Below are 17062 nucleotides of genomic sequence, written 5' to 3' on the forward strand. Positions count from 1 at the left end.
CAATTGATTGGACATTATTTGGAAAGGCACACACCCACGCCTGTCTCTATAAGGTCCCACAGTTGACAGTTCATGTCAGAGCAAAAACCAAGCCATGATGTCTAAGGAATTGACTGTAGATCTCCGAGACAGGATTGTGTCAAAACATTTCTGCAGCATTGAAGGTCCCCAAGAACACAGTGGCCTCCATCATTCTTAAATGGAAGAAGTTTGGAACCACCAAGACTCTTCCTAGAGCTGGTCGCCTGGCCAAACTGAGTAATTGGGGGAGAAGGGCCACCAATAACCCGATGGTCACTCTGACAGAGCTCCGGAGTTCCTCTGTGGAGATGGGAGAACCTTCCAGAAAGACAACCATCTCTGCAGCACTCCACCAATCAGGCCTTTATGGTAGAGTGGCCAGATGGAAGCCACTCCTCAGTAAAAAGGCACATGACAGCCCACTTGGAGTTTGCTAAAAGGCACCTAAAGGACTTTCAGACCATGAGGAACAAGATTCTATGGTCTGATGAAACCAAGATTGAACTTTTTGGCCTGAATGCCAAGTGTCATGTCTCGATTAAACCTGGCACCATCCCTACGGTGAAGCATGGTGGTAGCAGCGTCATGCTTTGGGGATGTTTTTCAGCGGCAGGAACTGGAAGACTCGTCAGGATCGAGGGAAAGATGAATGGAGTAAAGTACAGAGAGTTCCTTGATGAAAACCTGCTCCAGAGCGCTCAGGACCTCAGACTGGTGTGAAGGTTCACCTTCCAACACCTCAACAACCCTAAGCACACAGCCAAGACAACGCAGGAGTGGCTTCGGGACATGTCTTTGAATGTCCTTGAATGGCGCAGCCAGAGCCCGGACTTGAACCCGATCAAACATCTCCATCCAACCTGACAGATCTTGAGAGGATCTGCAAGGAACAATGGGAGAAACTCTCCAAATACAGGTGTGTCAAGCTTGTAGCGTCATACCCAAGAAGACTCAAGGATGTAATCGCTTCCAAAGGTCTGCTTTACTTATGTAAATGTGATATTTCAGTTTTTTTTTATATACATTTGCAAAAATTTCTAGAAACTAGTATTTGCTTTGTCATTATGGGGTAATGAAAAAATAACATTTTAGAATAAGGCTGTAACATAATGTGGAAGAAGTCTAGGGGTCTGAATACTTTCCGAATGCACTGTATCAACATGCCTTTAGGCTCATTCATGTCAGCAAATCAAAGCCCCAATGCCTTTAACTACGACCTTTCATGCCATCCTCTGCCTCAAACTTCTTTAGCTGGGGCCTAAATGCTTTTGAAATATCTGTGGCTCGTATGATACTAAAACAGATGGTTAGTAATGAAAGCCTTTTTAAAAACCTTTAGGATGCTAGCATGCTCCCTGTAGGTTGTGTGGTCCCATTCATATATAACATGTGTCCTTGCCTGTGTCTTTGTTGCAGAGGGTATTCCTCAGGTGTACTACTTTGGGCCATGTGGGAAGTACAATGCCATGGTGCTGGAGCTGCTGGGGCCCAGCCTGGAAGACCTGTTTGATCTCTGTGACCGCACCTTCTCCCTCAAGACCGTCCTCATGATAGCCATACAGCTGGTAAGAATGTAATAGTTGTTTACATGAGTGTCCTACTGGTGCCCAACCCAGAGCTTATAAGACTATTTTCAGTGAATATTCACAGTATATCAGCCACATAATTAATAGTGAATGATGGGGTCACTACAATGTCAGACATCTCTATTCCTATCGCTGTGGCTCTCCAGAGGTTTACAGCATTTGGAAAAGTGTCTTGAAAGAGTTTGAGATTCTGTCTTGTCTAAATGCTCTGTGTTCTGCCTCCCAGATAACGCGGATGGAATTTGTCCACACAAAAAGCTTGATATACAGAGACGTGAAGCCAGAGAACTTTTTGGTGGGACGGCCAGGCAGCAAGAGGCAGCACACAATCCACATTATCGACTTCGGGCTGGCCAAAGAATACATCGACCCTGAGACCAAAAAACACATCCCATACCGGGAGCACAAGAGCCTTACGGGAACGGCGCGCTACATGAGCATCAACACACACCTGGGGAAAGGTGAGAAATTATAATGATCACACCTGCTGCTGTGTTATTGGAAATAAGCTGTTTTTTAAACCCTAAAGATATACCTTTTCTTTCCTAATCCTGTAAATTTGTCCTGGGCTGTTGATTATCAAGTTCTCCGTTATGTTCAGGAAGGGCCACATCCTAACTTGAGAACTGTACGCATATCTGTACAACATTACTTCCATGTGGATCTTTGCATTCATTGATTGGATTTGAGATTTTCACATTAGGACTTAAGCCTAACGGTATCATACACTGCTCAACAAAAATAAAGGGAACACATCCTAGATCTGAATGAATGAAATATTTTTATCAAATATTTTTTTCTTTACATAGTTGAATGTGCTGACAACAAAATCACACAAAAATGGAAGTCAAATTTATCAACCCATGGAGGTCTGGATTTGGAGTCACACTCAAAATTAAAGTGGAAAACCACACTACAGGTTGATCCAACTTTGATGTAATGTCCTTAAAACAAATCAAAATGAGGCTCAGTAGTGTGTGTGGCCTCCACGTGCTTGTATATGACATCCCTACAACGCCTGGGCATGCTCCTGATAAGGTGGCGGATGGTCTCCTGAGGGATCTCCTCCCAGACCTGGACTAAAGCATCCGCCAACTCCTGGACAGTCTGTGGTGCAACGTGGTGTTGGTGGATGGAGCGAGACATGATGTCCCTGATGTGCTCAATTGGATTCAGGTCTGGGGAACGGGCGGGCCAGTCCATAGCATCAATGCCTTCCTCTTGCAGGAACTGCTGACACACTCCAGCCACATGAGGTCTAGCATTGTCTTGCATTAGGAGGAACCCAGGGCCAACCGCACCAGCATATGGTCTCACAAGGGGTCTGAGGATCTCATCTCAATACCTAATGGCAGTCAGGCTACCTCTGGCGAGCACATGGAGGGCTGTGCGGCCCCCCAAAGAAATGCCACCCCACATCATGACTGACCCACCGCCAAACCGGTCATGCTGGAGGATGTTGCAGGCAGCAGAACGTTCTCCACGCCATCTCCAAACTGTCACGTCTGTCACATGTGCTCAGTGTGAACCTGCTTTCATCTGTGAAGAGCACTGGGCACCAGTGGCGAATTTTCCAATCTTGGTGTTCTCTGGCAAATGCCAAACGTCCTGCACGGTGTTGGGCTGTAAGCACAACCCCCACCTGTGGACGTCGGGCCCTCATACCACCCTCATGGAGTCTGTTTCTGACCGTTTGAGCAGACACATGCACATTTGTGGCCTGCTGGAGGTCATTTTGCAGGGCTCTGGCAGTGCTCCTCCTGCTCCTCCTTGCACAAAGGCGGAGGTAGCGTTCCTGCTGCTGGGTTGTTGCCCTCCTACGGCCTCCTCCACGTCTCCTGATGTACTGGCCTGTCTCCTGGTAGCGCCTCCATGCTCTGGACACTACGCTGACAGACACAGCAAACCTTCTTGCCACAGCTCGCATTGATGTGCCATCCTGGATGAGCTGCACTACCTGAGCCACTTGTGTGGGTTGTAGACTCCGTCTCACGCTACCACTAGAGTGAAAGCACCGCCAGCATTCAAAAGGGACCAAAATATCAGCCAGGAAGCATAGGAACTGAGAAGTGGTCTGTAGTGACCACCTGCAGAACCACTCCTTTATTGGGGCTGTCTTGCTAATTGCCTATAATTTCCACCTGTTGTCTATTCCATTTGCACAACAGCATGTGAAATTTATTGTCAATCAGTGTTGCTTCCTAAGTGGACAGTTTGATTTCACAGAAGTGTGATTGACTTGGAGTTACATTGTGTTGTTTAAGTGTTCCCTTTATTTTTTTGAGCAGTGTATATAGTTGACAGGGTGGATAATTGAGAGATTATAGTTTTTTTTGTGTGTGCTGTTTCTGCGTGTGTCGTTAATGAACTCTTCTTTTCCTCTCCTCCAGAGCAAAGCAGGCGGGATGACCTGGAGGCTCTGGGTCACATGTTCATGTACTTCCTGCGAGGCAGTCTTCCCTGGCAAGGCCTGAAGGTATACAGTTTCATGATATCTACATGACTTCAGGCACATTCACCCTGCTGCTAAATAACCGATGTCATTGAAAACAGATGTTCCTCTATTTCTGTAAATCTACAAAATATAGAAATGTGTTATTTTCACATGTTGATGCTGAGGTGGTGCTTGAGATGGGTATGAAGTTGAACATTTCTTTACATTTCCCTTTAAGGAAGAGGAAAACATGCTTAGGAAAAATGCCATGTCAATAGTGCTCTTGTAACCATACACTGAAAGGATTTTCACTTCCTGAGATTTAAATGTCATCCTATTATAACATAAGTCACTTCCACATTTTCCCCTGTGAGGTCCTCTCCACCCAGGCTAGTGTCAGGAAGAGGCCCTGCATGGCAGTATATACAGTGCCTTCAGAAACCTTTTCTTTTTCCAGATTTTGTTGTGTTACAAAGTGGGATTCAAATGGATTTAATTGTCCTTTTCTGTCAACGAGCTACACAAAATACTCTGTAGTGGAAGAAACATTTGAACATTTGTAAAACATTTATGAAAAATAAAGCACTAATATATCTTTATTAGATAGGTATTCAACCCCCTTGAGTCAATACATGTTAGAATCACCTTTTGGCAGCGATTACAGCTGTGAATCTTTCTGGGTAAGTCTCTTTAGAGTTTTCCACACATGGATTGTACAATATTTGCACATGCTTCTTTTTAGAATTCTTCAAGCTCTGTTAAGTTAGTTGTTGCTCGACAGCCATTTTCAAGTCTTGCCATAGATTTTCAAGACTATTTTAAGTAAAAAAATGTAACTAGGCCACTAGGGAACGTTAAATGTCGTCTTGGTAAGCAACTCCAGTGTATTTTTTGGCCTTGTGTTTTAGGTTATTGTCCTGCTGAAAGTTGAATTTGTCTCCCAGTGTCTGTTGGAAAGCAGATTAAGCCGGGTTTTCCTCTAATATTTTGTGTGTGGTTAGCTCTATTCTGTTTCTTTTTATCATAAACTCCCTAGTTCTTGCCGATGACAAGCATACCTATAACATGATGCAGCCACCACAATGCTTAAAAATATGAAGTGGTACTCAGTGATGTGTTGGATTTGACCCAAATATAATGCTTTGTATTCAGGACATAAAGTTAATTTCTTAGCCAAGTGTTTTGCTGTTTTACTTTAGTGCTTTATTGCAAACGGGTGGCATGTTTTGGAATATTTTATTCTGTACAGACGTCTTTCTTTTGACTCTGTCAATTAGGTTAGTATAGTGGAGTAACTATAATGTTGTTGATCCATCCTCAGTTTTCTCCTCTCACAGCCATCAAACACTGTAACTATTTTAAAGTCCCCATTGGCCTCATGGTGAAATCCCAGAGCGGATTCCTTCCTCTCTTGATACACCATCTAAAGTGTAATACATTTTTATTTTACCTTTATTTTACTAGGCAAGTCAGTTAAGAACAAATTCTTATTTTCAATGACTGCTTAGGAACAGTGGGTTAACTGCCTGTTCAGGGGCAGAACAACAGATTTGTACCTTGTCTGCTCAGGGATTCGAACTTGCAACCTTTCGGTTACTAGTCCAACGCTCTAACCACTAGGCTACCCTGCCGTAGGACCCCATAACTTCACCATGCTCAAAGGGATCTTCAGGTTTTTTTTTTTTGCCCCTATACCAATAAGTGCTCTTCTTTGCGAGGCATTGGAAAACCTCCCATCTCTGTATACTTGACTCAAGACCCACTGGTTGATGCTTATTTATAAAACCCTCTTAGGCCTCACTCCCACCTATCTGAGATACCTACTGCAACCCTCTGTTAAAGGACCCCAAAGCACATACATCCCTGGGTCGCTCCTCTTTTCAGTTCACTGCAGCTAGCGACTGGAACGAGCTGCAAAAAACACTCAAACTGGACAGTTTTATCTCCGTCTCTTCATTCAAAGACTCAATCATGGACACTCCTACTGACAGTTGTGGCTACTCCGTGTAATATATTGTTGTCTCTACCTTCTTGCCCTTTGTGATGTCTGTGCCTAACAATGTTTGTGCTGCTTCCATGTTATGTTGCCATGTGTTGCTGCCATGCAGGTAGTGTTGTGGTGTCTCTCTTGTCATGATGTGTTTTGTCCTACATTTTTTATTTTAATCCCAGCCCCCGTCCCCGCAGGAGGCCTTTTGCCTCTTGGTAGGCAGTTATTCTGAGTAAGAATGTGTACTTAAGAGAGGATATGCATGTGGAGGCAAACTAAGACACCTTAAATATTCTACATGTGAACATTATGCCCATTCAGTCATGCTGCCTCCAGCTGTGTATTGCCCCAAATTTGGCTGTTATATTGTGCATTCTGCAAAGCTGTAGTTTTTCAACTCTACTGTGCTTTGTGGTAATTAAAGCTAAACACATGGGAGGATAATTGTTGCACTGTCTGTTGATTCCAGGCGGACACGTTGAAGGAGAGGTATCAGAAGATTGGAGATACCAAGCGAGCTACCCCAATTGAAGTGCTTTGTGAAAGCTTCCCGGGTTAGTACTGCCATTTTGGTTCGATTGGTTTTATTTGGAATCTTCAGAACTCTTTAGGCCTAGATCTGGTTCAGTTTATGCAAATGAAATGATTGTGTGCCTTTGTCCTTTGCTGCAGAAGAGATGGCCACATATCTGCGTTACGTGAGGAGGCTGGACTTCTTTGAGAAACCTGATTATGACTACTTACGGAAACTCTTCACGGAGCTGTTTGACAGGAACGGCTACGTCTTTGATTATGAATACGACTGGGTCGGCAAGCCACTTGTGAGTCTCCATCACTTGCTTTTTCTTCCTATTCAACGTTTTGAGTGGAGCACTTGACCCCTTTTATCTGCACACTTTCATTAGTCTTTTTCTGTAAATCACAAACGGATCCAAATTGAGATTTCCTGTGACTTCTCAGTGATTCAAGGGCCTTTCTTTTTTATTATATAATATATGAGTATCTTCAGCTTGTGGTGAGTGTAAAGTATTCTCAGCCACGATTTTGATGTCCTAGGCAAAATGCTGTAATTTTGTCCCCCCCACCATAGCCTACACCGGTAGGCCCCATCCCCAGTGACACGCCCGCTCAGCCCAGCAGAGACAAAGCACAGCAGCAGACCAAAAACCAGGTGAGCTCGCCGCCGCCGCCCGCCACACCCACCCACCTCGTCAGTCGAGTTCCCCGTGTCTCAGAGGCAGCTGCCAAGCCTCCTATCTTTAATCTCCACTTCCTCAACAATATGGCCTCTTTTTTTTTTTATTCTTTTTTTTTTTTACAATGACACCTTTGTCCAATCCAACCTCTTCAATTTACTCTTTACTCTGTTGTGGCGATTGAGCAAGAAAGATGGGGAACTGATGAACTTATTATAATTGTCATTAAATGGAGTAGCAACATCTTTGAAAGTTGGAACTGTTTTAGCATTGGACGGTTGTGTCTTCAGCCTGCCTCCCGAAGAACTAGTTATTTCATGCATGAGTTGAAAATGCATTGCTCACATCAGCAATGACAAAGCAGTTTGCTTAGTGTGTGGCAAAATTGCTTTCTTTTCCTTGTTCTATCAGCATGCTATTTCAGCCTTGGTCCTACCACAGTCACCAACATGACACATTGTTTACATTTTTGCCAATTCACGATGATTAATTGAACTGTATTAGTCATCTTTTCCTCTTAAGGTTTTCTGATTGCTGTGGACTTCTGGTCTTTATTTATGGCTCTCCAGAACAATGTCATGAGTAGGACATATCATCATTTATGAGCATAAACATGCAACACGTTGCACAAACAGATAGATGTTTGTTGTTGTTGCAGAAACCAGGAATAGAATCAGAACAAATATTAGCTAATTCAGTCAGATCAATAGAAAAAATTATGTTGGAATAGAAGTCAAGATGCTTTGTTTCTTCCGATCAAGGCTGTTTTTACTCTTGCATCAGTCAGTTTGCTCTGCTTTATGTTTTGCTCTATTTTCCTTCTGTTAACATAGTTTTAACAAGCCTGCCTTCTGTATTTATTTCCATTTGTTTCTTTGTTTTTGTTCATTCACTTCCCCATCCCACTCTCCCACCACCACCACATTACCTCCCACCTCTTGACTCCCGCCCCCCATACACCCTGCCCCCCTGTCAGTTGCCTGAGGCCAAAGGAGATGAGGCTCAGCGTCAGCTGTCTCCAATGACCAATACGGAGACACTGGGGTCACATCTTGTGGCCGAAAGGCTGGGGGGCTCTGTCCAGGTACTGCTTGCTGCACATGGTGCTGCATGGCTGTGTCTGTCCACTCCAGATTTCTCTGTCTGTGTCGCTGTCTGTCTGTGTCGATGTCTGTGTCGCTGTCTTTCTGACTGTCTGTTTCGCTGTCTGTCTGTGTCGCTGTGTGTGTCTGTGTCGCAGTATTTCTGTCTCCTTCTCTGTCTGCCTGCTCTGCTTCACTCATCCAGGCTGATAACAGGGGAGGGAAGCACAGTCGGGAACCCTGCGGCCGTTGAAGCCATTATCAGGACAGGAACCCCCCTCCCCTCTCCCTGGAAAAGGGTGTGATATAGGATCTGATTGAGCATGCACTGTCTCAGAACGGACTCGACCTTTAAAGGGATGAAGGGGCAACAGCATCTCAGGAGATGCCTGTTAGCTACACCCTTCACATGAAAACATGACAATTCGGAAGTGGATATTTCACATCTAGAGTCCTTTATGGCGCAATTATGACTCTCTTAATGTGATGTACAGTCTGCCGTCTCAGATGATTACGTTTTGAAGATTACTTTTTAGAGCAAATGTGCCATCTAGGGTTTTGGAAGGGAATTGCATCCTTTGAAATAATGACCTCTTTTTGACCAACTAATAGATCCATTTTAAGTTTAAATGTCACGTGCACAAGTACAGGGAAATGCCTTTCTTGACAGCTCTTTTACAATGTAATGTCGTCAAAGGTAAGAGTCATAAGCTAATGCTCAATCTCTCACTTCATATGAAGGATAAATGACAGATAATTAGTCATGCACAGACATCCTGTCTGAATTCCTTGTCTTCACCTGTACAGGTGATGAGCTCGACGAATGGAGAGCTGAACACCGACGACCCGACGGCGGGACACTCCAACGCTCCCATCACTGCTCCCACTGAGGTGGAGGTGGCTGATGATACAAAGTAAGACAGCTGTCTGCCCCTGGCGTTGACTGCAGTGGCTCACCATGCTCTGCTCGGTCTCACTACCTCTGGCAGTCGTTGCCAGAAACACACAGTCAAATGATATCTGAACCCAGTCTTTCAACATACTGTTGCAACAAAACATTTAACAAGTTCCACATGTTTAAGGCCTCTAATGTTCAGTTTAGCCTCTTTTTATTTTTTAAATTTTTTGCTTTAAAACATTGCATTTTTTGATATGCAACATTCATTTCCTTTTGAAACTAAATGAGTGTGTGTCCTTGCCTGCAGGTGCTGCTGTTTCTTCAAAATGAGAAAGAGGAAAACTCTCCAGCGGCACAAGTGAAGAGAAGAGACGACCTCGGAGGGAACTTGAAACATTCTGCTCACTTTCAAGTTTTAAATGGAAGCAACCACACCGATCACCCATCCTATCTCCCTTTCCCAATCTCTCTCTCTCTTTCACTCTCTCGCTCTCTCTCTCTCTCTCTCTCTCCCTTTCCCAATCTCTCTCTCTCGCTCTTCTCCATCTCGCTCTTCTCCATCTTTCTCAGCGCTCTTCTGCTACAGGCGTGTAAAGCAATGCTGTTGTCCTACAGACTTTGTGGGCTTCACAACAGACACTGGCTTCCAAAAGAAAGAAACCGTTAAAGTACCTGCATAATAAAGAGAGAACGTTTAAAAGCTGTAACAAAGAAACGCGAATATCGTGGCGTGAATAGAACGAATGGATACTGTTTGAAACAGTTGTTGTATTCTAGATTCCATACATAGCATTTACTGTTCAACAGCCACTGATCTGAGGGAAATGGCAATGAGTCGAGGGAAAAAGAAGTCTGTTCCATAGAAATAGTCCTTTATTTGTGGGATCAAGGTAAGAAGCAAGACTGAACTATACTAATGATAACTCTGGAATCACTGAGCGCAACAGGAAACACTTCATCTAAATCAGAATTGGAGGATGTTTATGCTGTTGAGTTTTTTAATTTAATCCTCCGTTGTTTTCAAAGTCAACTCCCTGGGTTGAAAACAAATGTTTGTTTTAGTGTACTGGAATTCATTTTGTATTCTTTTTTCTTCTCTGGCTTTCATGTCTGTCAATGTGGACTTTGTAGCACAGTCACTGGCCTCAGGTACTGTGGAAGATGGAGAGAAACTGATATTAAGCTCTCTTCTTCTTGTTGCACTTTTGGAAACAAAAAGAAAGTACAATGGAATTCTAGGTTTGAAATGAACAAACAGGAAAACAACTGAAGACGTATCTAGGAAGAGTCCAATAGAAGGCTAACACTGACTGTACAAACCATTAAGAACACCTCCCCAATATTGAGTTGCGCCTCCCCTCCTCCTTTTGCCATCAGAACAGCCTCAATTAATCGGGGCATGGGCTCTACAAGGTGTTGAAAGCGTTGCACAGGGATACTGGCCCATGTTGACTCCAATGCTTCCCACAGTTGTGTCAAGTTGGCTGGATGTCCTTTGGGTGGTGGACCATTCTTGATATATACGGGAAACTGTTGAGCGTGAAAAACCCAGCAGCGTTGCTGTTTTTGACACCAACTGGTGCGCCTGCCACCTACAATACCCTGTTCAAAGGCATTTCAATATTTTGTCTTACCTATTCACCCTGGCACAGACACACACACACACACACACACACACAGAATCCATGTCTCAATTTTCTCAAGGCTTAAAAATGCTTCTTTAACCTGTCTCCTCCCTTTCATCTACACCGATTTGAAGTGGATTTAACAAGTGACATTAATAAGGGATAATAGCATTCACCTGGTAAGTTTGTCATGGAAAGAGCAGGTGTACATAATGTTTTGTACACTCAGTGCATATCTGAGTAAGGGCTGAAATGTCAATTTACATGAAACAAGATATCTTTCAGTTTTATTTCTACATCAGAATAATTTACCAGGAAATCATAGTTTGTGCCTTTCCAAGTAAAATGTTTAAAGCTCAAGTAAGTGTCCTGCAATGACATTTTATCTGAACTGTTCCACATGTTGCTCATTAACTGTGTGTGCGGGCGTGCGTGTATCTCTCTGAAAGCATCGTCTTTCTGACATGTCCTACTGTCTCACAACCACCGTGTCCATCTCCTCTGCTAGGACAATCAAAAGATCTTTACAGTTTAACTCTCTAGGTGCACTCGACAACAAAAGAAGAGGAAAAATTTGAAAGCTTATGCGTTGTGAGCTAAGCAATTCTAGTCATTGGTGGTGGCTGATCAAAGTTAGGGCCAGCATGCAAATACATCTAGTTTATGTTTAAAGATGAAAATGAAGCGATTTTCCCATCAATGACTGAAGTTGCCACAAGACTTGAATTGGATACAAAACTGTTTTTCTTTTGAAGTTCCTCGCTGCAGTAGTTTTATGAATCTGCTTGAACGTTGTAATGGTCTATGATTTTCATGGCTAAACATGAGATGTGTTCGACCACAACAACATGCTCCGTCGTCTCAAGTCATATATATATATATATATATACACACACACACACGATAGGTACAGCGGTCCCAAATTTTTTTTTTTTTTTTTTTAAGTAAAGATGGCTGCAGTGTGTGGTCTCAAACATTAGTTCACAAGCGAAGCCCCCAAACCCCCTTGATTGTAATACTGTAAATATCCCCTTCTACGAAAGACATCACTATGCCCTTTAAAATAGCATTCCATATGCTTGTGTCATCATTGTGCTTATGAGTCAATGCCATGTGACCCAGAATGTATTGTTGTCATGAGGTCAGTCATACATGTTCTGGTTTTTTTCTGTTTTTTCTTTCCTGTAGATGTTAACATGAGGGCATTGGGGTAGTAGGGTTGCTAAAACCAAATGGAAATATCAATAGCAGCTATGTACATTTTTATAAACATCTCAAACTAAGAAGAGCAGGGGAGACATATTGGGCTAAAAATGTGATGGAGTTAAATTAAGGAAATAATTAGTCTCTTTTGTAAATAGCAATACACATGAGTTTTAAATTGGGATTTTAACATGTAGTGGAACTGTTTCCAGTTTGGTTGTTTTCCCATAACTTTAAAATCAGAAATCTATTTAATTCCCACTATTTGCTGTCTGCCACCATGCTGGTAGAACTCTTTTCCAATTCCTTTCCTCCCAGTTTAACCCCTGGCTATACTGTGAGTGCTCTGGTGATGCAATATTCAAGTGATACAGTATTCAATGCAACAGAATGGATATGAATTTCACCAATACAAAAAGCTTTATACTTATGGTCATTCTGATTCTTAACAGGGAAAATCTCCATTATGATTGTGCGGTGTGAGCTCCGGTGCAGTATTTGTCACTATGCTTTACTCAAATTATGCTAAACTTTTTCAATATGAAAATATCACTGATTGTAATCGCGATGCTGTTGATCAACCTGTATGGTATTGGTCATGTCTTGTTTGGAGTTCGAACTAACCTCCGTTCTTGATGTGTTATGTGAGCGAAGTGAGATGGGGAAGTGAAACATACTGTAGAAGGCTTAGCCTGTTCAACTGCCATTAGTATTAGGCTAGAACTGGACTACATATACCTAACTCACCATGTGGGCAATAAAAGAGAAAAAAGCCCTTTTGGTAACACACATTTACCACCCACACAAGCAACCTGGTCTCATAGACTAGATGTAACATAGTAAACATAAAACCAGGACACTCAAATTAGTATGGTAGGGTTACATAAGACAGATTACTTTAGACAAAAACAAACATGCTACTTTGCAACTACTTAGCATGTTAGCTAACCTTGTAATTCATTACATACCCTGCCTACATGGCCAAAAGTGGTTTTGGCTATTTCAGCCACACCTGTTGGTGACAGGTGTAAAAATATCAAGCACACAGCCATGCAACCTCTATAGGAAAACATTGACAGTACGGAAGAGCTCAGAGACTTTCAACTTGGCACTGTCATAGGATGCCACCTTTCCAACAAGTCAGTTCGTAAAATTTCTTCCCTCCTAGAGCTGCCCAGGTCAAAATTAAGTGCTGTTATTGTGAAGTGGAAACATCCAGGAGTAACAACGGCTCAGCTGCGAAGTGGTAAGCCACACAAGCTCACAGAATGAGACCGCTGAAGCGCACAGTGGATAAAAATGGTTTGTCCTCGGTTACAACACTCCCTACCGAGTTCCAAACTGCCTCTGGAAGCAACGTTAGCACAAGAACTTTCTCGGGAGCTTCATGAAATGGGTTTCCATGGCCGAGCAGCCGCATGCGAGCCTAAGATATCAATGCTCAATGCCAAGCATCCATTGGACTGGAGCAGTGGAAATGCATTTTCTGGAGTGACGAATCAGTCTACACCATCTCAGTCCAACGGACAAATCTTTTGGCGGATGCCAGGAGAATGCTACCTGCCCCAATGCATGGTGCCTACTGTATAGTTCCAAGTATTTTTTGGTGGAGGAGGAATAATGGTCTGTTGATGTTATTCATGGTTAGGGCTAGACCCCTTAGTTCCAGTGAAGGGAGATCTTAACGTTACAGCATACAATGACATTCTAGATGATTCTGTGCTTCTAACTTCGTGGCAACAGTTTGGGAAAGGCCCTTTCCTGTTTCAGCATGACAATGCCTCGTCCCATACTGAAATGGTTTGTCGAGATCAGTGTGGAAGAATTTGACTGGCCTGCACATAGCCCTGACCTCAACCCCATTGAACACCTTTGGGATGAATTGGAACGCCGACTACTAGTCAGGCCTAATCGCCAACATCCGTGCCCGACCTCACTAATGCTCTTGTGGCTGAGTGGATGCAAATCCCCACAGCGATGTTCCAACATCTAGTGGAAAGCCTTCCCAGAAGAGTGGATGCTGTTATAGCATCAAAGGGGGGACCAACTCCATATTAATGCCCAGGATTTTGGAATATGTTTGATGAGCAGGTGTCCACATACTTTTGGCCATGCAATGTATCATATGAGTTAGAGCAGTGGTCACCAGCCGGTTGATCACAATCTCCAAGGCGTTCCTATCACCAAACATTTCTGTAAAAAAAATGTTTTAATAAGATAAAGCCTTTTTTTAAATGTATTTTTTATCAATTTATTCACCATGTTGGCGGTAGGTGCACTTGATTCAGCAGCCCTAACGCCGGAAAGGCAAAGTGTTCCAATTTTTATCTATTTCATCTGTCTGAATGTTGAGCACGCCCAGAGAGCAAATTCGAGTGCACCTATAGGCCTACCACTGGCCAATCAGATAGCTCAGATCACTGTGTCTGCACAGTTTCCTCGAGCCAAATAAAAAAAAATTGGTCACATACACATGGTTAGCAGATGTTAATGGGAGTGTAGCAAAATGCTTGTGCCTCTAGTTCCGACAGTGCAGCAATATCTAACAAGTAATCTAACAATTCCCCAACAACTACCTAATACACACAAATCTAAAGGGATGGAATAAGAATATGTACATATATATATATATATATGGATGACGATGGCCGAGCGTCATAGGCAAGATGGTATAAGATGCAGTATGTACATATGAGATGAGTAATGTAAGATATGTAAACATTCTTATTAAAGTGGCATTGTTTAAAGTGATTAGTGAGTCTCTATGTAGGCAGAAGCCTCTCTGAGTTAGTGATTACTGTTTAGCAGTCTGATGGCCTTGAGATAGAAGCTGTTTTTCAGTCTCTCGGTCCTAGCTTTGATGCACCTGTACTGACCTCGCCTTCTGGATGGTAACGGGGTGAACAGGCAGTGGCTCGGGTGGTTGATGTCTTTGATCTTTTTGGCCTTCCTGTGACATCGGGTGCTGTAGGTGTCCTGGTGGGCAGGTAGTTTGCCCCCGGTGATGCGTTGTGCAGACCGCACCACCCTCTGGAGAGCCTTTCAGTTGACGGCGGTGCAGTTGCCGTACCAGGTGGTGATACAGCCCAACAGGATGCTCTCAGTTTTGCATCTGTAAAAGTTTGTCAGGGTTTTAGGTGACAAGCCAAATTTCTTCAGCCTCCTGAGGTTGAAGAGGCGCTGTTGCGCCTTCACAGCACTGTCTGTGTGGGTGTACCATTTCAGTTTGTCTGTGACGTGTACGCTGAGAAACTTACCTTTCCCCCTCCACTACTGTCCTTTCGTTGTAGATAGGGCAGTACTCCCTCTGCTGTTTGCTGAAGTCCACGATCATCTCCTTTGTTTTGTTGACATTGAGTGAGAGGTTGTTTTCCTGACTCCACACTCAGTGTCCTCACTTCCTCCCTGTCTCGTCATTGGCAAACTTGATGATTGAGGTTGGAGGTGTGCATGTCCATGCAGTCATGGGTGAACAGGGTGTACAGTAGGGGGTTGAGCATGCACCCTTGTGGAGCCCCAGTCTTGAGGGTCAGCGAAGTGGAGATGTTGTTTCCTACTGTCACCACCTCGGGCGGCCCTTCAAAGTCCAGGGCAGTGTTGAGACCCAGGGCCTCCAGCTTGGAGAGTACTATGGTGTTGAATGCTTAGCTGTAGTCAATGAACAGCATTCTTACATAGGTATTCCTCTTGTCCGGATGAGATAGGGCAGTGTGTTGGCGATTGCATCGTCTGTGGACCTGTTGGTGCGGTATGCAAACTGAAATGAGTCTATAGTGGCAGGTAAGGTGGAGGTGATATGATCCTTGACAAGTCTCTCAAAACACTTCATGATGACTGAAGTGAGTGCTACGGGGCGATAGTCGTTTAGTTTTCTTTGCCTTCTTGGGTACAGGAACAATGGTGGCCATCTTGAAGCATGTTGGGACATCGGACTGCGATAGGGAGCAATTGAATATGTCCATAAACACACCAGCCAGCTGGTCTGCACATGCTCTGAGGACGTGGCTAGGGATGCCGTCTGGGCCAGCAGCCTTGCGGGTTAACACGTTTAATTGTTTTACTCACGTCAGCCACGATAAAGGGGGGGGTCAGGGCAGTCCTTGTTAGTGAGCCGTGTCGGTGGCAATGTATTATCCTCAAATATCCTCAAAGCGGGCAAAGAAGGTGTTTAGTTTCTCTGGAAGCAATATGTCGGTGTCCGAGACGTGGCTGGTTTTCTTTTTGTAGTCCATAATAGCCTGTAGACCATAGACTGTAAAAAGAAGCCTTGAATGCACAGCAAAGTTGATACTATGAGATTTTAAAACGTAAAACTATGACTAGAGAGAGACCCAACGAATAGAGCTAAGAGCTGCTGTTTCTATGTGTAAGTTAATGTTTAAGCTGTTATTCATTACTGTCAACACTTTTATAAGCCATAAAATACTTGTTGTAACTAATTCCACACGCTACAACCAGCACTGCAATGAATGAGTATAGCAAAGTGTTCCGATAAGCTTGTTATTAATATCGTTTTTTTTTTTTTTATATATAGAGGAATATTTCACTTTCTCTGGTCATAGGAGTAACAACATGAATTGGTGCAGGAGGCATAAATAATGTGACATGTCTTTTTTTTTCTCCCACCAATTGGGAGTAGTTACAGTCTTGTCTCATCGCTGCAACTCCCGTACGAACTCTGAAGAGGCGAAGGTCGAGAGCCATGCGTCCGAAACACAACCCAACCAAGCCGCACTGCTTCTTGACACAATGCACATCCAACCCGGAAGCCAGTTGCACCATTGTGTTGGAGGAAACACCGTAAGTACGCCTGGTGACCTGGTCAGCGTGCACTGCACCTGGCCTGCCACAGGAGTCGCTAATGCGCGATGAGACAAGGATATCCCTGCCGGCCAAACCCTCCCTAACCTGGACAACGCTGGGCCAATTGTGCACCGCCCCATGGGCCTCCCGGTTGCGGCCGGCTGCGACAGGGCCTGGGCTCGAACCCATGCAGTGCCTTAGACCACTGCGCCACCCGGGAGACC

At 43.8% G+C, this 17062-nt stretch overlaps 1 protein-coding gene across 5 annotated transcripts in view; it reads left to right on the forward strand.

Annotated features, from left to right (window-relative positions):
- Window positions 1-12465, forward strand: part of LOC115144965 (casein kinase I-like) — a 46812-nt gene extending 34347 nt beyond the window's left edge. For 2 of the 5 annotated variants that reach the window (XM_029686136.2, XM_029686137.2), the window contains exons 4-12: window positions 1438-1586; window positions 1834-2068; window positions 3998-4083; window positions 6501-6585; window positions 6704-6852; window positions 7122-7202; window positions 8204-8311; window positions 9117-9223; window positions 9515-12465. In XM_029686136.2, coding sequence (XP_029541996.1) covers window positions 1438-1586; window positions 1834-2068; window positions 3998-4083; window positions 6501-6585; window positions 6704-6852; window positions 7122-7202; window positions 8204-8311; window positions 9117-9223; window positions 9515-9569 — 1055 coding nt within the window. In that variant the 3' untranslated portion in view covers window positions 9570-12465. The remainder of the gene's footprint in view (window positions 1-1437; window positions 1587-1833; window positions 2069-3997; window positions 4084-6500; window positions 6586-6703; window positions 6853-7121; window positions 7203-8203; window positions 8312-9116; window positions 9224-9514) is intronic. The other 3 variants (XM_065003083.1, XM_065003085.1, XM_065003084.1) reach the window with 3 other exon arrangements.
- Window positions 12466-17062: the final 4597 nt, after the last annotated feature.

This window comes from Oncorhynchus nerka, linkage group LG17 (assembly GCF_034236695.1).
Source record: "Oncorhynchus nerka isolate Pitt River linkage group LG17, Oner_Uvic_2.0, whole genome shotgun sequence".
Classification (NCBI taxonomy): domain Eukaryota; kingdom Metazoa; phylum Chordata; class Actinopteri; order Salmoniformes; family Salmonidae; genus Oncorhynchus; species Oncorhynchus nerka.